We start from the raw sequence: 27,694 nt of genomic DNA on the forward strand, positions 1-27,694 counted from the left end.
TTTTTTTACTCTGAATCTAGTTTCAGATATACGCACGCTAGTATCGAAGCCTGCTCAGCGTCTCGTCAAAATAGACTAAACTTGTGACATGAATTCAATTTTAATTCATAATTATTGTACTTCATAATTAATACGCTTCATAAACGTTCGGACAACGTTTCGAGATATCTCACACCGATCTCGAAACTAACATAACAATTTTTTTTTACAGAGAGAACGAAGGATCTCGAAATATTCCATGACAGCAACAGCATCAACAAAGGAGACTTTAAGACAGATACCATATATTTTTATACGATAGTGCCAAATACAATATAGACAAATTATATTAAGATTATTTTCAACTTTAGATAGACATTAAATTAATAAAACGATCAGGATGATGGAAGGTAGGACTATCGATTACAGGCCCGACGGTGGTGGTCTAGATTACCATAACTCGCCTCTGATGGCGGAGATACCAGTAGATAATTTTTCGCATATCCATAGAAGTATAGAGCACCTTCGGTCGATGGGAGTGGCTCCCCCGCTTGACCCACATAGACATCTAGCAGCTAATTTAACAGACTTGAGAAGGTATGAACACCCAGATGATATCCCGGACATGAAGCCGTCCGTTCTAAGACTATCCGAATTCAAGAGCGGTATACAAGAGCTTAGGGTTCACAACGACCAAGAAAACGATGTACAACGGCAAATGACTCCACACGATGAAGGGAAAGCCTACAGCGCTCCATCGACACCCCTATCTGAGAACGGAGGTCATAGCGGCCAGGAAGAAAAGGTTAGATGGTTTTTTTTTTGTTAGCGGGTATAATTAATAAATTGTATTTATCATTACGCTTTATCCTTGAAGTCTTCGGAAGTTTTCGTGTGCTGACGTCATCGCTGGTAATATTCGGTTTAACACAATGTTCGTTATAATAATCGTTTTAAAGATTCACGATGCAAGTCTGTTCCGCGTATGGACCATTAATCTTTTGATTATCTTATATTTTTCGTTAAGGAATTTCCTAATATGCCTAAGTACCTTTAAGTTCCTAGTTATAAATGTAACACTCCAATTGGCGTGTACGACGTATTACAACCAATTCTAATCTAATCAAACAAGAATAATTCTTATTCGATTATTTGCCTTACAACTATGAACTTTACTATGTCTAGTTCTTTAACTGGTCATAGATCACCGTTATGACGCAAATGCTCTGAAAATTGACTATCAAAAAAATCCTTTTTAGGACAATTTACTTCTAAAATTACCCTTAAAATTACTTATAACACCTGAATAGAATTTCCAATTGGAATTATATTTTTCCGCAATTGTAATTGGTGTGTAAAAAATAATACTTTTTCAAGACTTTCATTTATGAGCATTATATACACATATTACAAGAGCACTTAAAGATTCAAATAGTGTTGTTAGAGCCATCAAGAATCGAACACGTTAAGTGATATTTATTTAGTAAATGTTTTTTTACTTTAATAAATTTAATGTCAGTTTAAGTAATATTTTATGTGAAACTATTAGATGCCTGTGACTTCACCTGCGTCAATTACTTAACAATAGAAAAATATTCTAAAACTATAAACCTAGATTTTTTAAACCGCAAGGCTGGCGTGGTTTTGATAAGTTTAATAAACTATGTGATTTACTTTTCACTTTTTCAAACCCTCTGTATTTTATTTCTCATACATACTCGTGTACAAAAAGGTGAAACTTTTCCTTATGAATGACTAAAGTTTCAAAATCAAAATCAAAAACAGCTTTATTCAAATAAGGCCCCGAGAGCACTTTCGAATCGTAATTTTAAAAATTAAAACTTTAAAAATAAATTATTATTTTTGTAAAAGTAAAGCTACCACCGATTCGGAATGTAAATTCTGCATAGAGGAATCGGCAAGAAACTCCGTAGTTGCCTGTGCCAGTAACTTTATATTTTATTTGTGTATTTTATAGTGTTCTTATATAGCCTATTAGAAATACCATTGTGAATATCATCCTTTAAATAAGTTTCCTTGATGTAAAGTTTTCATAAAAGATAAAATAGATTCTGAGAACTGCCTTAACTTTAAAATCCGGTACATGGCAAACTGTGCGCTTTCAATTCGGGAAAAACTTACTGTAAATGTATTTGTAAAAGTATGATAAATAAAAGTTTAAAAAACTATAACATCAAAACTTAAAAATAATCACCCGATCCGACTATTTATTAAAAATATTACATTTAAATATTTACATACAAAATCCAACTGTGAAAACATTAATTTTATTTTTGAATTTTTAATTATGAAACGTTTTCTCTCGTTCTTGTACATAAAAATAGTCTGTATACATAAAGAAATAAGTTCGAAAATCGTGAAGCTGTCAAACGAAAGCCTCTATTACGCCTGATGAGTCCGGATGCGCCTTGAGCGTACAAGGTCAAACGTACTCAGGTCGATTAGAGGTTGAAAAAGGACAATAAGTACAGTCTCATGCAATAGATAAGAACCTTTTCAGAGTTCCCACCTTAAACGATATTAGAAACTATTTAAAAATAGAATTCTATTAGGTAACCGCGTTCTTATTTTGAAATCGATTATTCAAATATGGTAATTTTTATGTAAAAACAATGTTTCGCGGCGTTGTCTATCTCAAAATGACTAGAGAAATATTACGTTATCTATATACTTACGATAATTCTAAACGCTACCTTCTCAACGGCTCCCAGTAGGGTTTACTCCTGTGTCCGGAAACACAATATACAAGAAGAAACAACCGGAACAAGAAAAACATCTATATGGCCAATACGAATGTATGCTGTGTGCGGGAATTGTACTCGCGACCGTCAGTTCTGCGGCAGTTGCGCTAAGGCGTCGTCATTATAAATATTATTGTTACTCTTTCTAATTTGTCATTTTACAAATGATTTGGAAGATTTAGACAAGCTATTCAAAATAATATAATCTTATAGAATCATAACTATAAATAATATATGGAAAAACCAGCGTTACGTGTATTTATTAAAACGTTTCTATACACAAACCGACGTAGCGGAATAGGGTAATGATTTAGGTATTTTCACGTATCTAGTTAGGCGAGTGTGTGTACGGTGCAATTAATTTTAATATATTTAAAATGGAATCGATTCTTAGAAATATTATGGGTGACTGTTTTTTTACCGGAAATCATACGAACAGTAGCTGCGAAACCAGTTAACAAACACACATTACCTATGTTTTATGTACGTAAATAAGTTTTTAATTATTATTCGAAATAATTACGTGTACAGCGAGCGGTCGAAATTCGGTTTTCTATCTATTCGGTATCTAATCTTATAAGACTACAATTTTTTCTGAGTATTTTTCCTACCAATATAATGTTTACCAGCCATTTTCTTGGCCACTATTTTACGGATTTTTAGTACCCAGTTTATCACTGAGATGCAACAGCAGTCTTCTATGAGCAGACCAATACAATTTTAATATCCGTCTACTTTGACTCGGAGTTAGAAGTTATCTTGCACAGACATAGGCAGACGCGAAAAGACCTCTAAGCATGCTTTCATAATGAAAGTAAAACTCCATATCATATATAAGTTTCATTATTTCTTTCTTTCTATTCCAAAATAATTGTATTCGCTCGCAAACGAAAAAAAACCGACTTCAATTACATCGACAAGTAATACAATGTAGGTCGACGTAAAAATAGTCAAGTAAATACGCGTTATCAAAGATTCCTCAGAAAGTAGTTATCAGATCTCGATGAAATTTAAATGTGAACACATGATAAACATCAGCTTTCGATTAAATTAAAAATCATCAAAATCAGTACACCCACTAAAAAGTTATGCGGTATAATACAACGTAGGTCGACGAAAAAATAGTCAAGTAAAAACGCATAACTCAAAAAGAAATTGTTAGATCTCAAATAAATTAAAATGAGACCAAATGACATTCACCACCTTTTAATTAAAAAAAATTGTCGAAATCGGTTCACCGACTCAAAAGTTCTGATACAGTCGAATTGAGAACTTACTCCTTTTTTGGAAGTCGGTTAAAAAAGGCTGAATTGCTTTTGGATTGATCTTTCTTGCGTTCGTCGTACTGAAACATTTGTTCATTCAACGCGCTAGTCTTAGGAACCACTGGTTCGAATTGAAAAATTCTCCGTGTTGTGTAGCCCATTCACCAAGTAAGACTATATATAAGCTATTTTCTTCTTTAAATTAACACGTGCGGGACGTCGTGGCTCACTCTTTACATGAAAAAAATGTAACAGTCGAAAGTTCGCTAGATCAACTAGTATCTAACAAATCATACTTATAGTGTAAGTAACCATAAATATTAAAATAATGATAATGATAATAATAATAATATAATAATAACAAATATACTTGCTTATTCATTCACAAACCTTCCTCAATATCCTGAACTAAACAAACTCGATATACGGATACGTTTACTTACGGAACTAAATAATAAAACTTTTCAACGCCAGTTATCTTCAGCGGTCTTCCGGGACGATTAGTAATTAATTAATTTTTCGGTAATTTTAAGTCGGAGTTATTGCAATTAACATAAATTATACATTAGATTCATTCTCGCTTATCATTCGTATTGTTGCCGTCGTTAACTTTTGAGTAAATAATTTTTAATACAATCTTCTGTGAGCTACATTACATGACTGTATCGTAAAGGTTATATATGTACAGTAAATAGGCTATATAATTTTTTTATACAATGATAGGCTTGCGTTTGACCACTATTTCACCCGATGTTAAGTAAAAATGCGGTCTAAGATGGAGCACGCGTACCTAGAAGTGACCTATTCACTCGCGACTTAAAGATTTCCAGGTTATAGTTTTCCGGAAACACAGAGTTCAACAAAGTTCCATTCTTTGGCCGTACGTATTAAGAATGTACTAGCGATTATAATGTACTAGCTAAATATTACTGATTTTTATTATAATGAAGCAACTTTTTCGGATTTTATCGCGGTTCATTTCGCGTAAACATTAGAAACATTACTGATTTTATTTTATTTGAATTTGAATGCGTTTCCAGGTTCTATAACTGTCATTTCTGAAAGTTTAGGGAAAACGGTAAAGTATGTGTCATTCTAGATCTCCAGGTATTAGTTTTGAGATCACTTCAGCCTATCGCAGTCCACTGCTGGACATAGGCCTCCCCAAGTTCACGCCTGAAACGGCGTGAACTCATGTGTTTTGCCCATAGTCACCACGCTGGGCAGGGGCAGGGGGCTTGGTGACCGCAGAGCTGGCTTTGTCGCACCGAAGACGCTGCTGTTCGCCTTCGGCCTGTGTTTTTTTAAAAGCCACCAGTTGGATGGTTATCCCACTATCAGTCGGCTTTTTAAGTTCCAAGGTAGTAGTGGAACTGTGTTATCCTTAGTCGCCTCTTACCACACCCACGGGAAGAGCACTCTCTTGTAACGGTAGCTATATTCTTCACTGCCGTAACCACACAGCAATGAGATATGAGATTCGAGTTTGTAAAATTTTGTCCAGATCCGTTCTGATATAATAAAGTAAAAAATTTTAAATAAATAAATTCGTATCAACTTTCGTATGTATAATACGAGTAAAATATACCTATATTAAATTATGATTTTTTTTCTATCAAAATGTTAGCGACCCGTTCAGAATTGAAACTTGTACCAGTAAAAAATATGCCATTTTTATCATTTTTATCTCTCTGTGTCTTGATTAATAATTGAAATGATAATTATATAAATACTTACTTTACTCACTAAAGACTCAATAACATTATTTAGGTAAATAGTATATAAATTTGTTTCAAAGTATATAAACATAAATTCAGTTAGTTCTAGCAATTATTTCAAATACATTGTCACTGTGTATAATAAAAGAACAGCTGTCAAACGTAATGCTACGTATATGACATTTTATAATGAAACTCACACAAACTTTTTCGAAATACTTGCCAAAAATTTTCATATATTTCTAAAATCTTGTACTGTAAATTAGTAACACAACTCAATTAGTTGAGCCGTTCTCAGATTCTTGGGGAGTAAGCTGGTGAATGCGTGACGATAGCGTTACGAAAAGTGTGATCGGGTCAGGCGAACGGAAATTGAGAGAGATATGTAAGTTAGATGGAGCTAAAAAATTTTTACTTCATCGTGAGGTCTAAAGCACATTCATTATAATTAATGAGGGAGGACCTCCCGTGACCATGGTTGTTGTGAAGTATCCGAAACGTCGGGTATCTAAAAAATTTATTAAACCGCGATAAAATCCGATAAAGTTGTTTCATTATAATTAATGAAATTCGCGTAAACATTACAAAAGAATATCTAAACCACACCCTATTTTTTTTTTTTTTTTTCTTTTTTAATTAATATCGATTATTCACGCCACGTTGCTGCAATGGTCACAGCACTTGTTTGTGGCTATTGCGCTGGCGGTTGCGGGTTTGATCTCCGCACATGACAAACATTTGTGTTGGTCATACAGATGTATGCCGTGATCTGGATGTTTTGCAGTCCTTGTGGGTCTTTCCACCGTGCCTCGGAGAGCGCGTTAAGCTGTCGGTCCCGGTTGGCATCATGTACACCTGATAGCGATCGTTACTAGAGAATATATCCGCCAACCCGCATTGGAGCAGCGTGATGAATTAAGCTCTGATCCTGCTCCTACATGGGGAAAGAGGCATATGCCCAGCAGTGGGATATTACAGGCTAAGCGTAACGTATTCTATTTATACATAAAAATATATCCATTAGTATAAAATATTTTGCACAAAAATAGACAGTCATGCTTTATTTTATTATAATTATAATAATTAATTACATTAAACAATTAGCTTAATATTATACATCACTACCAAAATTTATCTATACAAATAAATAAAAATTGGAGTGTCTGTTTGTAATAAATAAATTTGGGTGTGCTGGAAGAAATCTCTCACAGGGATAAGCACACCCATTATACGTGAGTCTCCATGACAAAATATTGTGTATAATCTTGTACGTATAAAAAATTGTTAAATAAATAAATAATAATATTAAAATAACCGGTACATAAACAATATGACATTTTTTACAATTTTTATCTGTCTGTCTGTTTGTTCCGGCTAATCTCTGAAACGGCTGAACCGATTTTGACGGGACTTTTACTAGCAGATAGCTGATGTAGTGCTGATGTGAGTAACTTAGTCTATTTTTACTTTAAAAATTTATTTATTTTATAACTCTACGAACTGAACAATAACTTTTTGTTAAATTTAACGCGGACGAAGTCGCGGGCATGACTAGTATTAAAATCCTACTTATTATCTTAATGATACTGCTCGACATTCAAAGAAATTTACGAAAAGATTAGGTTTTGCACCAGTATGTTATATTTTGTGTGTTATATTACATTTTAACACTTAAATTTAATCGTACAGTTATAATTATTCACGTACTTTATAAAAGAATATACAATTATCGTATGAGCAAAATAATTAAAACAAAAATTAGTGTGCTTTAACCACACGACTGAAGTAAAACTTACATAACGTAACTCTCTCTTTCTATCTTCTCTAACTTAAATCTCCCTCTCATCTCCCGTTCGCCTCGCCCGGTCACATTTTTCGTAACGCTCTCGTCAGGCATTCACCAGCTTAAAAAATGTTAAAAAGAGAACGTAAAAAATAAATCTGTAGCTGTCCTGTCTTCTAACTTCTCCTAAATTTCGTTAAAAAACACATTCAAATCTAGAATCAGAAAAATTGTCGGCTTATTAAATCAGCTTTTAAAAGACAGCTTAAACAAATAAATAGAACAGACAATGTCATAAAAAATTATGCTTATCTTACACACGTGGTCGTCTGTTCCAAAGTTAGGCAATTTAATATTTTATACCTTTGTTTTAAGCAATAATTGGTTGATATAGCTATTTTTTTTTTTCGAAAAAAAACTAATCAAATATATAAAATCTATACAGGTATAAAATAAAAACGGAGTCAAAGGTTACAAATACATTAAATTTCGTAACATCGCTGTGTATCTCCTAAACTCCACGTTTTCGTACATACGTCGATAACAGGGCTAAGATACGGTGACCCGGTAGACGAATCGTTACAAGGCCCCCTGATAAGTAAGGCGTTATGTAAACTTGGACAGATCACGTCGATTTTTATTTGCACATAGTGTAAAAAATATTATTATAAGTTTGATAAAAAAAAATCGAGAAAATAACAATATCAAAAGAAATTAAGTTTCCATATCCGCCATGATTAAGCATTCTTTTTTATTTCTTTACGTATGTATTTAATAAAGCAACATATACAAATAGTTAAATAAAAACAAATAATAAATAAACTATGTTGTATAAAACCTCCTTTAACAAAATCTTTGGAAAAATTATTTTATGATTAAAATAAAAGAACTCGAAACTTTTAATTCTTATCAGAAAACAATTTACTTCATAGAACTAACTACACAGTTATCAATGCACTTGGAAATATGCTACATATCTATATTTTGACATTTTAATGTGAAATAAAATGTTATATCGATGGATCATTTTTATAAATTATTTTACTGTAAAAAGCGCTATAAATGGTTTTTAAAAGTTCTAATAAAAGCTTCTACACTTACTCTTTTTATTATTTGAAAGAAATAATATCTATATATTGATTTTGCTTATTTATATGTAGTAACACCGAGGTATTTTTTTATAGTCTTTTTAAGGTATGTTGGTAGATATTTGATATTCTTCGCGCGAAAAATCAATTTTAACGAAATCAAAATAAACCATAATGAATAATAAGATAAAAGATTCGATTATATTTTCGTCAAATATAAAATAATACTGTCAATTTAACAATAAAGCTTAAGTTCGATGCATACATTTTTAATACTAGTTATATCACTTATACTATGTGTGGTTTACGGAAGCAGGTTATCTTAATAGGAGTTTATGTATATTTAATTTAGGGCCTGTTTCACCACTTGTGGATAACGAACTTTATTTGACGGACGACAGTATCCGACAGTAATTTTTTTTACCTTCAAATTCTACTATATTTATGATATATTTCTATTCGCATTTTAATCTTAAAGTTGTAGTTTATTGATTGAGGAGTAACAGGTCCTACTGGCCTATTCTACCTATCGCTGTCAAAGTCTATTTCTGTCGTCATCCGTCAAACAGCGTTATCCTCTACTGGTGATACAGGCCCTTACACTTTTAAACTTTACTCCGGACCTATTGCATTCAAGGTCAGACGCATTCCATAAATTTTAATTGTTGTTTTTATCCAAAGCGTTAGTGATTCATTAATTCGTCCATCAAAGGCAATAATAACAGATATGTTAATCGTTTATGCTATAGAAGCTACTTATTCTTACGTTTTTGACATTTTTAATTTGACATTTTGCTTTTTTTTGAATAAATGCAACAACGTTACATCATACAGCCGTAATCTAAAAAGTTTTTAAATTCATATCAGTAGCCTTATACATACATGTATGTATGTCTTATCTTGACCCAAACACTTCCCATCAGAATTTCAATTACAAGGAATAACCTTCATTTTTTTTTGTATTATATTATCACAAATTTAAATCCTTTTTGATTTCCGTTGTGTAAGGTTGAATTTAAATCTTTTTTTTGTGAATATGATATCCTAAATGTGTATCAAATTTACTCTGATAATTTTCTTACTGAAATTTACTTACTTCCTAAAACTACGTTTATGGAGTCTGATTTTTTAAATTAAATATTAACATATAATAAGCTCATTCATAGAAATATTTTAAATGCAATTGCATAAAGTCACCAAATAAATCGATATTGAAACTTACAAGAACACATATATTTTTAAAGCAGCTGAATAAATAAATAAGCTAGTCTTGTATTCAACATCTCTGCATGTCCGATAAGTATAATCTATTCTGCACGTCTAATCTATCGATTATAAAAAAAAAACCTGATCTGTTTCCCGCGCAATTCGCTCGCCGTCGAGAAACCGAATTCGTTTCAAGGCCACATTCCAATTTCAAACCATTCTCAATGTCGCCGGCCAGTATGACTGATGTTTTCTTTGGCGATACTATATTATGGCACTTTTTTATAAAAAATTAGGACATCAATGACGCGACTGAATTGGCCGGAGTTCAATAAAATAAAAACTTTTTTTTCCCGAGTCAGGTGTGATATGTATATGGATGACATGATTACTATTTTTTAAAATTACTTTCTAAATGTTATTAATTAAACGAAATTAAGAGAATACAATTTTGATATATTTGAGTCAGCATTTTTACTTGATTTACACGATTTTTTTATTTCCCGCATCGATGTCTCTATGATCTATGTATTAATAAATAAAATTCAAGTTTGTAATATTTTATCTATGACCGCGCTTAAAACGGTCAATGTCAATAAAGCCTGCACCAGACTTGTCATTTAAATATTTTTTGCATATGTATCAGTTATTTTAATATAATTACCAAACAACTTTTTATTTGAGTTCATTGACTCTATGTAGGTATAAAAACTTTTTAGTAATAATTCTTATTATATTTAAAAAAGTTACTCGTTTGAATATTATTATATTTTATCATACTACATATTTAGGTTTACAAATCGATTTCATGTAACTAGAATAATATTTTAGGGAAAATATATTAAAAAAAAATAACAAACAAAATAATAATTTGTAGTCAAACCGCCATGTCTTGATCCGAGCGGTTTCTCAGAACTTATTAACGATTTTAAAATTTGTTGTGAAATAAAAATTTTCTTTTACCCACACCTCTATGTCCTAAGGCGCAGAGATTATAATGACCTGGCAAATTATTAACACGGACGCATATCAACAAATTTACACTGTAATTTTGATTGACAACGACCATTACGGCCAGGTTAGGCGTTGCGTCATCGAGTAACTACGGACATACGTTATTTTTTCGACTGTACAATTTTGATACTTGCCGTTGATTTATTATTTTACGCTTGATATTGAACTTTAAGTGTATACTGTCAAGGTGAATCATTATTTTACAACGTTTGTTCTACAGCTATTAGTGATCTCGTGTCTTGTATATCATTATGTATTATTTTTGTGTATTGTATTTTTTTATATAATCCTTATTTTTCTAATTACCTTTTTATTTCTAAATATATTAGAGATTGGTTATTTTGTGTAATGTAAATTCGGGTGTAAATGACTTATCTTAGGTACTTATGCTGAAGGTTATGTAGAATAAATAGTATATAGCGAGAAATAATAATCCATTTAGTAACGAAATTACACTAATCGCGGTACCGTCACGCGATTTGACTATCTTTATCTTGAGTATGATATAATTATTTCGTCGGCTCCGCCCGGGGCGAACCCGGCATTCTTTGTGCGTTGTTCACAATTTTCGAACATTTGTTATGGATAATACTATTAAACTATTTCTCGATGTTGAAGATGTATACTTTGTTTAAAATATAGGACTTGATTAAGTTTTTTTTTTTCGATTGAGACACACTTCAATAAAAAGAATTTCGTGTATTAAATTTACGTACAAATTATGTCAGGATGTAAGTAGTAAGTAAAAGAACTAAGTGAAGACTACCCGTCGCTTATGAGTTTTGATGACATTACCATAAGTTTGCTTCTAACAAAAAAAATGTATCTTAAGCATCTTATTAATCGAAAACAAAAAAAAATTATCTCAGAGTTATATGAAAAGACATCAATAATGTCTAACAAATAACATATAGTCACCATAAAATAACAAATTAAACAGGATACATACATTAATATCTCAAGAAAAAATAGCCACAGATATAGTTAGTTTATGGTCGCCCTATTCCCACAGATCTCTCGTTAAGTTAGTAATAAGTACTTGTCTGAGAATATTACTTCCTTCACGTCGACTCATTAAATAAAACTATTTTTACATTTAAATTTTCGATACTTCATTTCAACTCAAATGTAATAAACATACTCCTATGTCATTTGGTAAGTTTCTTACCGGTTGCTCAGCAGAATCTGTATTTTGATCCGGAGGTATTTCCAATCCCGTGAAAATGTCAGAATAAAAACTAACCTATGTATTATTGTGGATCGATGGACGTATCAAGTTTTATTACAATCAGTTCAGTGGTTTTCGTGTAAAAGAGTAACAAACATCCATCCACCCTTACAAACTTTCACATTTATTATAAATATCAGTAGTATAGGGCAATACAACTTGTAAAATAGGTATATATTGAGAAGTGCTTTCGACACTTACTTGAATAAGTATGCTTGTTTTAATTCTAGTAGATTACATCGCTTAAAAAAATTTGCCGTAAATTTTATTCGTCTATTATACTATTTAAAAGGCCATTTTTAATAAAAAAGACCAAAGTCCTTAGAAGAACATATTTGAATCGTCTCAATTTGAATACAATGTAACTAAACACATTAATTTACATTTAGTTAATTACTACATATCATGTTTATTTCTATATATTTAAACATTTTTAAATATTATATCAAAAATTGACCGCTCCAGCGGGATTCGAACCCGCGTCTCCGACTGACCGTGTCGGCGCTCTAGCCAATTAAGTTATGGAACGATTACCCGCTAGAGCGAAATTTTTGATATGATGATTTTTATTTTCGGTTTAAGCGAACCGTGGCTCTATATATTTTTTTGAAAGTAATGCCTTTGAAACCAGTAATATTTGTAACAATATGTATATAATATAATTATCTGTTGGAGACTGCTATCCGTCAGATAACTTTATCAGGAGCGGTTAAACAGGCTTATACTTGGAAATTCTTCGGTAACTATAATGTCATAAGTTTGTTATATTAAATTACAATTTTGCGGTCTGCTCACATTGTTTGAATTTCTTGTATGAAGGACCGAATGTTGAACAAATATCATTATAACAAATAATATTTAAATATGTGTTGAAACTAATATCTATACAAATAAATAAAATTGGAGTGTCTGTTTGTAATATTAAAATAACGGCTCTTAACTACATTCACGACGTGTATATACGGTACATATACCAAAATAACATTTTTTTATAGTTTTTGTCTGTCTGTCTGTTTGTTCCGGCTAATATTTGAAACTGCTGGATCGATTTTGACGGAACTTTCACTGGCAGATAGCTTTTGTAATAAGAAGTAGCCTAGGCCACTTTTATTTTAGATTTTTTTTATAACTCTGCGAACTGAACAATAATTATTTTGTTAATATCCACACGGACGAAGTAACGCGCACACCTAGTTCAAAATAAACACATTGAAATAGAATCAATTAGCAATTCAAGCTCTGCTGCTCAAACTAATTTTATTAAGTTTCCTAGTAATTTGTATAGGGGACTATCAACTTTTAAAGTACTCGTTTCATGTCCCTAATAAATTGAAAATGAATTTATTTTTTTAATTACGTAGACATGTTACAGAATAAGATCCTTAGACGTTGTAACTATGTTTATATTAAGTACTTTTAAAATACTTTATCTTTTTTGCAATGACGTAGCGGAGAAATGTTGATTTTCATACAAAAACAATGCCCCAAGTATCAACAAACACTCTTCATTTTTTATATTGCTTACCGACATATCAAGTTCTGTAATAAAAAGTAAAGATAAATTGCACAGAAAATTCGAAAATTTTCGAACAAATAGCAACTGTTTCAACTCCACGCGTCTAACAGTCAAGACAGGACAACCTCTGTCAGGTTATCTTGTTATATAATAAAAACAATATACATTTGTATGTGTTATAAAAAAACATATTTTCGTGCGAAAGTAACGAATAGACGGCACACACCCACTTCATGGTTTGGCTGCGCGGACGCACGCGTGACGTCATCGGGCGTATTTAGCGTCACCTTGGACCAGCTCAATGCCAACAAGGGCTGATACAAACAATGATTATAAAAAAGTTATATGTTACACTTTTTTTTGTGAATAGTTTTTGTTTACGAAGCTAATGAGTTAAAATGCACTAATTTACTGGTACTACTTTTGAGACACGGATTTGTGGTTAAACTAATAACCGCTACATACATTTACTATATTACTGATTTTGATGACGTTCTTAGTACTTTCTAGTACTCTGGTTTCAGCATTAGTGGTACGAATAGGCACCTAATATTTATAATAATTAATAATAACTAATATTTATTACTGTTATGACTATGGCCTTAAAAGTCTCCTCACCGTGTCTTGGAGAGTACGTAAAATCCTGTACCGTTTACTTATGATAGAGTTATCACAAATCCAAATTGTAGCAGCTCTAATCCATGAATGTGGAGAAAAGGCCTTTGTCTCTAGGGTCACTTAAAATCTAATACATTTATGTTTAGTTTTGAGGCTATTTCAACAAGTTTCTTTTTACCAAAAAAAAAACTTTATTCTTAATAGAAAGTGACAACCCTAAAGCCAAAGAAAAATTAGGCACTCTGTACAGAACGCATCTTACGTCAATAGAAATAATATAATACTTTACATAACGTAAACATAGCGTGCGTCTCATTCTCGGTCGTGAAGGTTGACGGATGGCGTCCATTGTTTTTGGATTCGATTCCGGGTTTCAATATTCTATACTTGTTCGATTTTTCACCTTTTATTAAAAAAGGACTTTTTGCTTCATCATTATTTCATCATCACCATATTACAATACTATTGATTTAAATAAAAATATGTAAATTGTATGTAAATAATATATAACAACAATTTTTAATTGTCAAGTATTTACTGTTCTGCTGGTTTAAAATAACAATTTGTCAAGTTTTAGCCTTTAACAGTACAGGTCTTGTGGGTCAATTATTTTGGTGTGGACGGTGTAACGTTTGCACTATTTTTGTAGATTTTGAACCTACTTTTAACAAAAAAGTAACCCAAAAAAAATTATTAACTCCAAAAAAGGTTGTACATTTTAACGTCTAAGAAACAAAAATATACATGATTTAAAAAAGGCAACTAGTAGCTTTTTTAATGTTATGTACTAGAAACATGTAGGACTTCGCAATCACCAATTTGTGTCTAAATTTATATTAATAGTTTCCAATCGATAAAATTAGTATGGATTGTTAGATATGTCTAAATTTAGTAACTGAATACTATAAAATATTCGTTTTTCGTTATTGAAGCTTAATAGTTTCTTCATAATAATCTACGTTGATGGCCATTACATAGCATAGACAAAGACTCCCCCTGTTTTACTCTAGAAACACGTGCAGTGTAGTTTGCTTTGAAAAGATTCTCACCGCGTCTTTATCGTCATTATACATTTTTAACATACATTTAAATATCTCATAAAATTTAATATTTTTTTAAGAAACCTTCAAAGGTTTATGTTTAATATCAAAGGTAGTTAATCGCCCTACATTTTTAGATACCCTCGTTACATATCGCTCTACATTATTAATAATGTACCTATATATTACAAAAATAATATAGCAAAAAAAAAACTTAAAACAGTTAACAATGTACAGTTTGAATGAAATGAAAGGCCAAGATGAAAATTTTAAACAAATTACTACAAATTATCTCAATGGCCGCTATCGATCCAAATAGTTATCCGCCCTTTATAATAATTTATAGTTTATAACCCTTCGTACAATTAATTTAACCCTAGCAAGTGCAGGTCGAATTTTAACCGTGTTCGAAACCGCCAGTCATCACTCAGGGGTACAAGTAACCCCATCTAAACTTTGATTTTAGCTAATTAACACTTTCCGGAAAATAACTTTTGACAATATCAAGATTGGCTGAGATGACTATTTTTATTGATCATCGCAATCAAAAGTTTACAATATCAAATTTTAGGTATGCGTCCGTTTATTTTAATGTTTTCCTCATAATTCTAACATTGGTTTCACTTGACAAACAAACAAACAAAGTTTGCATCAATCGTTTTTAACACACAAAAGTACTTTACACTATTCAACTCCGGACATTATTTGACAAAACCTAATGCTTTCTTCATTTGTAACAGTCCAGTAGAGAAGTGTGGTGGAATAAACTCCGATATTTGAATATTGTCAGTTTAGTTCCAGAAATCGAAAAAAAAAAAACAAAGCTATAAATTTAAGTTTTATGGACATAACAATAAATTATTACTGCTAGTATAGTAAGTATTCAAAAAAGGGAAAAAATTAAGGTTGTGTGTAGGATTTGTACTTCGTAATGATAATTTCATAAATTACCTTAAGTCATATTATTTAAGCTTTAGTTTAGAGAAAATTTAAGTGAAATTCTTTCCAGAATAATAGAACATTTTTAACAAATACAATATAGCTTATTAAGACAGTTTTGATATTTGAATACGAGGCTAAGGGTAATGTCACACGGACAGATAAATTGTAAACCCTTCCACTATCCCACAATTAGCATAGATAAGCATTCGACCACATCCTGAGACGATATCTGGCTATTTTAGCTAATTTATTATCGTCTACGATAAACGTTAGTGCACTCCACCTTGCTTTATCTTTTAAGGAAATACTGTCTTGTCGATTTGTATACTTAGACCCTTTTTATGTTATAATTGTTTAATTATTTTTGTCATAAACATCAGTAAAATCAACTCCTTTATTACACGACAAGCTGTGCCCTGCGGTTTCAACCGCGTTAATTTGAGGAAAAATCTTACCAAAATATATCTATAGCCTAGTCTTCCACGAAATAAACTATGTAACACAATTTATATTTTTTAATTCGAACCAGTAGAACGAAGCATAAACGCCCAGACCCCGATAAACATCTATATGACCAATACAAATGTCTGTCGTATGCGGGGATCGAACCCGCGACCGCCAGCGCAACAGTGCTGTGTGCTGTGACCGCTGCGCCAACACATCGTCAAATAATATTAACAAAAAAGTTCACATACCTTAATGTTATCTGTTTTTTGTATTAATTAAGCCATGCGTTCGTTAAAAGTAAATCTCAAATGAGATCTTGAACATCTGGTGTTTGAAGTCTAGTGATTTAGCTACAGAAGCCGTAAATGGTCGACGTTCTAAACGCCGTATTAACTGCGCGGATATTGTCCACTCTCCCATATAATTGGTCAAACAGGGTGGTCCACTGACCATATGACCGGGATTTCGCATTTATTTACCAGGTGTCAAGGAAACCCTATGATATGTGCCATTTTTTTAGCAGTATGTTAACAGAAGAATATTAGTAATTTATAAATTATTATTAAAGTTTTAGATCTTATTTTTTGTATATATAAAAATACACGAGTTTAGTGCTAGTAGCTCTGGTTTATATAGTATTCGAGTAATTTTGTACCGTGTACTTAAAAAGACTTGTTAACAGAATTTAAAGTAAGTTGCGGTGCTTGCCGATTATTATTAAAACTTGCGTTCTGACATGGGTACTAAGTTACTTATTCTTAACTCAAATTTAATATTTTAAATGATAGTTCAAAAGAATTATTTAACGATAGTATCTTAATTTTTATCTTCTTTTGCCTTAATTGTATGAATTTAGTCAGTTTCCAATTTAGCACACACACACACACACACACACACAGGTCTGTAAGCTTAGATCTTTAAAACTACGCAACGGATTTTGATGCGCTTTTCTTTAGTAAATAGAGTGATTCCAGAGGAAGTTTTAAGTGTATAGTACACGCATAATATAGTAGAGGAACATTGATAGTTTTACAACCGTGCGAAACCGGGGCTAAATAATAAATATATGAAAAATAGTATCGACTAGTATTAATTATTTATCTAAATACTGAAGACAGGTTTAATTAATAAAATAATAGCAAAACTGCTTCATCTGTTTTTGATACCGCTTAGGTTTGTATTTCTACTTAACAGGAAAAAATTTTGAATATTATTTTGCTTAGCGAATGATGGTATAAATCTCTTTCTATTATAAAACAGATAACATATGAAATTTGGTTATGTATTCAGTTTTTTTATGATTTTCTTATTTTTTTTAATTCCAAAATTATTTGATCGTCGACAAAATATGACTTATTCTAATCAAAATTAAAAGTAACAATTAAAGAAAACCGCACAGCAATCACAACCACAACTGAATGAAATCAAGCTAAAGACAATAACTTAAAACTCCCCATTCCGTTCCATCCAAAGAACGCCATAAAACCCGCAAATATCTGAAATCTAACAGGATGTAACTTAAGAGGGATGCAGCGACCTGTCCCACGACCCTGCAGGTGACGGCCCACATGTCTCCAAACATCTCATTCCAAAAACACCCCAAATATCATACCAGTTAGGGTGAAATCTGCATACCCTCAAAATGTTAGTATATCCACGTGGGAACAGTTTTGAAGTATGAGGATTTCTTACTTTGTGACTTCCTTTGTGCAATGTTCTATGATGAAATGATTTATCGATATCCTGTATTTGGGCAATTCTTCGATTTTTATTATAAAACTGCATCTGTTTAGATTCTTAGCGATCTGTTTCAGGGGTAGTATTGTCCGTTTGGTCAGGGGTGCGTTGTATCTTTACAACGCAATATTAATAATGGATTTATGTGTGACGCTATTCGGACAATACTGCTAATAGTGTATCATTTGAGGGCTTTTTACTATATTTGTTAAATAAATTTTTGTATTAAATTTCAAACCTTAGTTTCATTCAAAATCGAAATTTGATATCCACTAAAATGTTCTTATTTGGGACACCTATTGTCATAATCGTTTATTCAATTGCACACATCCTTCTCTTCTAACTAAAGTAGTTTTTCACTTTATTTGACTAAAATTACGTACATACAAATAAAATCATAACTAAAACAATATTATTATCCTCAAAGTTAAAACTTATGAACCTAAGTATTGAGAGTGCAATATTTTTTTACGGACATACACAGAATCTTTTCTAACTTGTGATAAAACGCATGGCGTACATTAACATAACAATGGTATAACGGTCATCCCTGCAACCCTCTGAGTGACCCACTGATTTAAGGGTGAGCCGTCGGTTCGTTTTAGTAGCCGCTCGACGGTACAATGCGATTCTGTTCGCGTCGATTTTCTGAATTACTGATATTTCTGTTATTTCTCTCGTATTTTTTTTTCAATTTATATTTGTCGAAATCATACACAGGTATTATTAAACCCACATGATAACAAGCTAGTATAAAAAAGGGAATTTACATTTGTTCAAAATTCGAAACTATTTTTTTTTTTTTTTTTTAATTTTGAATATTCGTTTTTGATAGTCTAACTAAACTTTTTAAATACTGAATTCTATCCCATCATGACAAACGGAACATATTAAACGTAAATTTTAAGCAAAAATCAACAACAATAATCAAACATACTTTCTAAAAATGGTCAGAAATTCAAACATTTACATGTAGGTAGAATGGGATTTTAGTGTATTTTTCACTGTTCATTTATTTTGATAGCGCTTGGAAAAGCGTCGAAATATCAATCGGGTATAGGTATATTATATTTTATTAGCTGTGTCTTGTAGTTTCACGAATGTTAATTTGAGGAAAAACTTCCTAAAATATACAGCCTATAGCCTTCTTCGATAAATGGACTATACAACATAAAAACAATTTTCCATTCGAACCAGTAATAGATACTGGAGAATTAGCGCGTTCAAAAACCAATTCCTCAACTTAATAATATTAGTACATAGGAAAAACCGACCAGTCAAATCGTGTAACCCGAGTAAAGCCGCGTGTGAATGCCAGTTTTAATAATATGTACAGATATCAATAAATTTTGCTGTAGGAAAATAGCCTTTATAAGAAAAGGCTGTAATAAATACTCCGTTTGATCACCTACCTTACATCACGTGACCGTTGCAGACACATTAACAAACAGACAGGGCACAATTATTTATAAATTAGTGTTTTAACTCTGACCTTTTTAGTCTGTCGTTTTAGTTAATGGTTTTTGATTATTGACTAGACTGATAACCGCAATTTCATCCGCTTTACTAATTGTATGAACAATGTATTTTATATACAAAGAAATGAATCTCAATGATATAAAAAGCATAAATTGAAGTTTTGTAGTGTTTATTAAGATTATTGTTCTTGCAAAGTTAGAGAACTGTATACTGATTCTTACCATTTGTACAAAGCTAAGACTTTAGACAATGTTGTGGATCTAAATATATTGTATTTGTCTTCAGTGTCAATTAAGAATATTTATTATTATTATTATTAATTGAAGATATATATAGCCTTATTTGTATATCATCACGTAGTATTTAAAAATTTTATTAAAAAATATTTAGCTGTTTATTTTTCGTCGTGCGTACCAGTGGCACATTTAACTAACATTTATTTTAGCCAGATAAAAATGTGTAGTAAGTAATTATATTTATATTAGTACGCTTAAAAATTAAACATTTCATATTAGAGTAAAATTAACTAAATAAACTTATTTTAAGTATGGCTGACCATCGTAGGAAATTATTACATTATATTTAAACATCAATTATTCAAAAAAAATCCAAATTCGAATTTTTTTAATTCGAATAAAAAAAACAACCACATAATAGTCTTCGTAAATATTAAAAAAAAAAAAACTCATGAAAGATCTATAAAATCAGCAATACTTCTCGAATACGCCAAAACTGGTATGAGTGAACGAGACAGGTAGAGTAATTACTATAGAGAGCGAAAGAGACCCACCGACTTCCTGTGTCAGGATCACGTATGATATTTTTTCATACATTTTGTCACGTCTATTGAATTACATTTAATTACAGATAATACTGTATATTTTAGTTGTTTCGGAATTTCTTGCAAGTGAATAAATAAATGATTTTTTTGTCATATGTCAGATTTAAGGACAAATTATTCCATATCCTCATTTAGGTTTTTTTTATTTGGCGAAAATAAGCTATATGATAAAAAGTATATTAGGTTTTTGAGTATAGAAGAACGGGTCATCAATTAGATTTTACACGTGCCTGTAGGCTTTCTTCATGTCAATCTTAAGAGTTATAAGAATCTCATTATTTTATGTTTGTTTAGTGTGTGTGGTTCGATCCCCGCACATGGCAAACATTTGTATTAGCCATACAGATGTTTGCCGTGTTCTGGGTGTTTGTGCAGTCTTTGTGAGGCTCCCCACCGTGCCTCGGAGAGCACGTTAAGCCGTCGGTCCCGGTTGTTATCATGTACACCTACCTGCTGGCGATCGTTACTCATAGTAGAGAATATATCCACCAATCCGCATTGGAGCAGCATCGTAGATTAAGCTCTAATCCTTCTCCTACATGGGGAAAGAGGCCTATGCCCAGAAGTAGGATATTACAAGCTGAAGAATACTGTGCGTGACCTAAGAAAGTAAACATAAAATGCTCTAAGTAGTTTTAGAATATTGAACACAAGAATATATCCTAAATTAAATATATGAAACTCCATACCCCTGAGACTGAAATAATTTATACAAAATATAACAGATTTCTAAAGATACCGTGTACAGTGGTAAATCAATACCATTATCTCAAAACCACTATAAAAATGAGTGATAGCAAGCAACGAGCAGATTTCTGCGAAGGACTCCCATTTTCAATCAAATTAAAACCATAAAATGACAAAAATAAAGTTCAAAATCGTATACACAAAAATCGACTCCTTTCGAAGCACAATTATCTGCATAACACCAAACGAGATTGAACTATAAAGTGCTGGACATTAAATCAACATTGTAATAATGTAGGCGCAATTCAATTTCGGTACTAAAACACACTAAAATACACCTTAAATCTTCATGTTACAGTTTAAATTGGTATATGCGATGTTTGTATATGAGTCGTTTCGGTGTTGCGATCGTTTTCTGCTCCCGCGCATCTCACGACGACGGGCGGAAATCTTAATGGATCCTGAGCCGACTAACGATGGGTTCCATCGATCCTATATCGCTTGGTGCTAGTAATGGTTTTTATTTCCCATTACTTATGTTAATATAACGTAAATTACATTTTTTAATGTAAATATGGTTTCAGATTTTGTGTATTTTTTTATATTTAATTGTTTTTTATGATTTATGATACACCATAATGTTAATATTAGAATATCAATAAAATTGTGATAAAAGTTACTTCTTATTAAAACTTTATTTAATATAATTTATACTAAGGTAGTAATTAATAATAATAAATAAATAAATAAATATTTACAACTTACACACGCGGTCACATTTTCCTAAAGTGAGAAACTTAATGCTTATGTTATAGGTAACAGCCGATTGGTACAGCTACATTATTTTCGATAAACGTACATATAAATAAAACATAGATATATAAATAAATATATATACTGCACCCAGACTCGGGGTGGGAATCGAACCCACATGTCCCGGAGCAGAAAGCAGGTTCACTACAAACTGCACCAACGGGCTAGTCAATTATTCGGGTTCTACATAATTAAAGCCATTTTTTTTAGACAACTAGGTCGGTGAACCGGCGTACTGCCCACCTGATGGTAAACGGTTACCGTAGCCCACGTACAACCTCAACCCTAGAAACATCGCAAACGCATTGCGACCTATTCCGACCTATTCGATAGCAGTAATCTTCGTGATAGTGATCCTTGTCACACATTAAGTTTATCACCATTTTACCCAAGCTTCAGTCCAATTAATTATTTAACGATCCCTAATTATATTAAATTAATAATGAAAAGTCGATTTTATGAACAATCAATTAAAATTAAGCAAATTATTATAGCGTTCGAATGAACATAAAATTTTTATTGGTACTTCGATTTCCGCTGAACTAGAGAAGTGTCGATATGTTGTAGAGATTTGTTAATAAAGTTAATTAAAATATTAATTTTGTCGTTAATTGTAGTTTTGTATCTAAACTGCTATTCGTTAATGTAACGTATTTAAAATTTTATATCATTTATGTATAAAAATATATACCGTCAAAATATATTTCGACTGTCCCTACGTATAATATCGAAATTGAAAAAAGGCACTTTACATTTTTACGCTGAATTATTTGTTAAGTATCGATATTGAGTATAAGCTCATGAAAATTTTGATTTTATGTGTATTTTATAGCATTTTCTCTTTTTTCTTTGAAAATATACATAAAAAGTAGTTTTTCTTGCTATAAAAAAAATAGAAAATCGACGAGTCGATTTACGCGTCGTAATATCTGCACCACTGTACCAAATTGTTTTATTTTTATTCTTTACGTTATTGTTAATACAAGATTTGCATTGATAAATATTTAAAACAATCGATATATTTACAAAAAATGTTGCGGTAAGAAATTTGCCAGCTCTGCTAATCTTATATATAAAATTCTCGTGTCACAATGCTAGTTATCATACGCCTCCGAAACGGCAGGATCGATTTCTATGAAATTTTGTGTGCATATCCGGTAGGTCTTAGAATCGGCCAACATCTATTTCTTATACCCCCAAAGTTATAAAGGAGGGGGGATTAAGGGGGCTACTAACATATATGGCAAAATAACGTTTGTGGGGTCAGCTAGTCTTATATAAAATCGGTGAAGTGTCAACAAGCAGTGTAGAGGATTCCGTATCACTAAGTTTTAATAAAAAGAATAATTTAAACTAATAATAGTTTTAACACATATCTTCATATTATTTGTTAAGATCAAGCGAGAAATAAAAAGCAATTTTTTTTTATATAGGAAAAACTTCAATTACTAAATTTCATGTTAAGTGAGGTAAGGGCACAGCAGGAAATTTCCTGCTCAAAATATGGAGCTGCCCATCTAGGGTAGGACCTCGACCTTACAGAAGATCACAGCTAAATAATTCTATTTTTAAGCAGTATTGTGTTCTTGTTGGTGAGTAAGGAGACCAGAGCTTCTTGGAGGAATTGGGGTTAGGGTCGACAACGTGCTTGCGATGATTTTGCAGACATAAGTCTATAAGCTACGGTAATCGCTTACCATCGGGTGAGCCTTACGATTGTTTGCCGACCTAGTGATATAAAAAAGTCATTGATTTTTATTTTATACTCATCCTGAGACATGATAAAAATAGTAATACATAATTATACTACGAGTTAATAAAAAAAGTACGGCACTGAAGTATAAATAAAGTATGTCATTGAGATATAACATGCTTAAACCTGTAATATCCCACTGCTGGGCATAGGCCTCTTTCCCCGTGTAGAAGAAGGATCAGAGCTTAATACACCACGCTGCTTTAAAGCGGGTTGGAGGATATATTCCCAACTATGTGTTTGTAGTAATGATCGCTATCAGGTGTACATGATAGCAACAGGGACCGACAGCTTAACGTGGTCTCCGAGGCACGGTGCGAGTCCCACAAGGACTAACAACTAGACCGGAAATAAATATTTGTAATAATAAGATATAAGATGTGAGCTTCTAATAAAATATTAGCTCTTTATTAAATAGTATACCTTTAATTCTATCGATTTCATCAGATGTATCAAAGCAGAAGTTTGTATTTTTTTTTTTTTGTAAACTTGCCATTTTAAAAAATTAATCAACAGATATAATAAACTGTTGCAAGTATTTAGTATAACCTTCAATTATCCAGTCCATTGGTTAAGATAAACGCAGAATTATCCGAAAGATATTTATTATATCATAGAAAAATAACAATCATTTGCGACCTCTTTTGGCGGCAAAAAAGCCAATGTCAACATCGGCCATGCGTGAAACATTGGCGCAACTTCTGTTAAAAAAGCGGATAATTTAGGTAAATAGCAAGAAATCAAGTGTTACTAAACAAAACGAATCGATCTTTGCTATAATATTTTTTGTACATATATTAATAATTTAAACAAGTCATTCGCCATTATCTCGTGACGAAAGTATTGTTTTAAAACCGCGTTTCGACATTGGTGATCAATATTTAATCTAAACTATTAATATTGTTCGTGTAATAAATAAAAAATATTATTCTAAAAATAATATACAAAAAAAAAGTAAAGAACAAGCAGACGACACGAATTGAGCCATTTATCAAATTCACACATACCAGCTACTTATTTGCATATTTATTTAACACAAAAACAAAATTATCTTTTTATAGTAGGTAATCATAATAATATATGGACACTTACAAGGATCTATCTGTCCACTGGATTTAAATTATTTTTAAGTCAAAACCATGTGTTTTTTTTTTTTTTTTTGAAAATTGCCTTATTTTTGGATAGTTTCTAAACCATTTCTTTATTTAGAAGCTGCTCTGTATACCAACGACAAATCGAGTTGACAAAGTATTCTTTGAAGGAAATGATATCATGATGTGCAGGACAGAATAAATTAATTACCATTTTTGTTGTTAGTCAAACTGTTACCGATATGTTACCGATATTTCGACATACCGATCGAATTCACCGAATCGTCTGATTTACCGGTAATTCGTAAAGATTAACGATAAACATGGTATACCTACATCCAATTTTTTTTCTTTTTTTAACTGACTTCAAAAAAGGTGGAGGTTCTCAATTCGACTGTATGTTCTTTTTTGTATGTATGTTACGCGACTAATCCGCCAATTATGAATAAATTGTAATGATTTCTGTGTAAGGTAGGTCTTGCTACAAATGTGGCCCCGTATACATTTTATATCAATTGATTCGTTATTTGAAAAAATTAACAAAAACAAAATCAAAAATTAAGAGGAGTGACGAATAAGGCTTAATAAGTTCTACAATAGTATAATTAAAAAAGGTAACGAAGAAGTTAGCGCGGAATATTTAAATATCGTTCACAGCGGGAAGAACACGTGCTTTTTAGAAAACTATATTTCCAAACAACCGTTTTTCGCATTGGCTTAAAGAAGCGAAAGACCAAGACCCAATTCTGACTACGAAATCTTATTCCTATCATACAATTCCGATCTTTATTTCAAAGTTGTAGAATTCAAATTAGTTTGTATGTTCAATATTTTTTTCCGCTTTTGTCACCCAAACGGCAAGTAAAAAGTTGGAAATCGTGCTCCCGTATAAAAAAACCGTTTAATATTGGCATTCAAGGTGTCGGATTTGAGCGTGGAAATTCGTTTTAAAACGTTTAATTTGGCGCGAGTCGATCGCTATCGTATCCCTTGCTATTGTCGAACGAAATATTTCCCTAATAAGAAAGTCTGTTATTATTGTAATGTAACGGTCATTTTCAAGTTTAAATTTTGTAAAATACCAACTTACCTTTATTAGATCTCTGATGCTGTTTGACAGTGACTACGTTTTATTCCAACATTGATGGATTCAATCCCAGCCTGGAGTATGGATGTAATATTTATATATGTATCACATCATCATCATCACAGCAGCCTTTCGCAGTCCACTACTGGACATAGGCCTCCACAAGTTCACGCCAAAAATGGCGCCAAAAATGGAGTGAACTCATGTGTTTTGCCCATAGTCACCACGTTGGGCAGGCGGGTTGGTGACCGCAGGTGGCTTTGTCGCACCGAAGACGCTGCTGCCCGTCTTCGGCCTGTGTATTTCAAAGCCAGCAGTTGGATGGTTATCCCGCCATCGGTCGACTTTTTAAGTTCCAAGGTGGTAGTGGAACTGTGTTATCCCTTAGTCGCCTCTCACGACACGCACGGGAAGAGAAAGTATTATGTATATGAAAAAGTATATATGTCAATGGCTGTTACATAAAACACAGGTATTAAGTTGCCTGCCGTAGAAATAAACGCCTGTGTATTACACATATACATTTAACGTTTTTAAAGTAATTTCCATATAAATAAAATTTGCCATTTTATATATAAATAAACGAGCTTTAGCTAATTGTCAATTGTATAATTAATGTTACCGAGTTATACGTAATACCGTGCAAACACACCTGTTTCCGTCACGCGTGTTGCAAACTATGAAGACAAACACAACACCGATGTCACGCGAAAGTTGTTTTATTCATTCTGTAAATTTATTGTAACTTTATATATATGCAATTTAACAAAATTATAATAAACCTACTTTTTTTCTGTTAGGAATTTTCGTTTTTTTTTTATATTTTAGTTTCATGTATAAATCTCGTCCTGGTAATAACGAAAAAGCTTTATTCAATTTGGTGCAGTCGTCTGGAAGTTGTTTACTTAAATATCGGTAATCCATTTTTTACATTACAAGATTCAGACATAGTCGTCTATTCCCAAGATAAGCAACTTAATGCTTGTGTTATAGGTAGCAGCCGGCTGATATAGCTCAATATATTTTTTTATAAATACACATGGAAATAATACATACATGAATTCAAATTCAAACCCACAACGTGCGAATCAGAAAGCAGGGCCTCTACAAACTGCGCCAACGAGCTAGTCAAATAAATTTTTATTTCCGTAGTCTAATTATTGCTCTACAACTATATATAGGTCCCATGTGTTATGCTCTCAAAAATAATAAATCATTCCCAATTTTGCAAAAATGTTATTATCATAATAGTACATAGAGCGTACTGTGTAGCTACGGTACTAAAGAATATAGCCACCCTCTCTCTTCCCGTGGGTGTCGTAAGAGGCGACTAAGGGATAAAACAGTTCCGCTACCACCTTGGAACTTAAAAAGCCGACCGGTGGCGGGATAACCATCCAACTGTTGGCTTTTAAATACATAGGCCGAAGACGGGCAGCAGCGTCTTCGGTGCGACAAAGCCATTACTGCGGTCACCAACCCGCCTGCCCAGCGTGATGACTATGGGCAAGACACATGAGTTCACGTTATTTTTGGCATAAACTTGTGGAGGCCTATGTCCAGCAGTGGACTGTATAGGCTGTAATGATAATGATGATGA

At 32.1% G+C, this 27,694-nt stretch overlaps 1 protein-coding gene across 1 annotated transcript in view; it reads left to right on the plus strand.

The window, feature by feature from the left end:
* The first annotated feature begins 379 nt into the window (after positions 1-379).
* The window catches only part of LOC123666576 (zinc finger protein rotund-like), a 35,471-nt gene continuing 8,156 nt past the window's right edge, over positions 380-27,694 (plus strand). The window contains exon 1 of the mRNA XM_045600681.1: positions 380-784. Within this exon, the coding sequence (XP_045456637.1) occupies positions 380-784 (405 nt within the window). The remainder of the gene's footprint in view (positions 785-27,694) is intronic.

This window comes from Melitaea cinxia, chromosome 26, assembly GCF_905220565.1.
Source record: "Melitaea cinxia chromosome 26, ilMelCinx1.1, whole genome shotgun sequence".
In the NCBI taxonomy this organism is placed as follows: Eukaryota; Metazoa; Arthropoda; class Insecta; order Lepidoptera; family Nymphalidae; genus Melitaea; species Melitaea cinxia.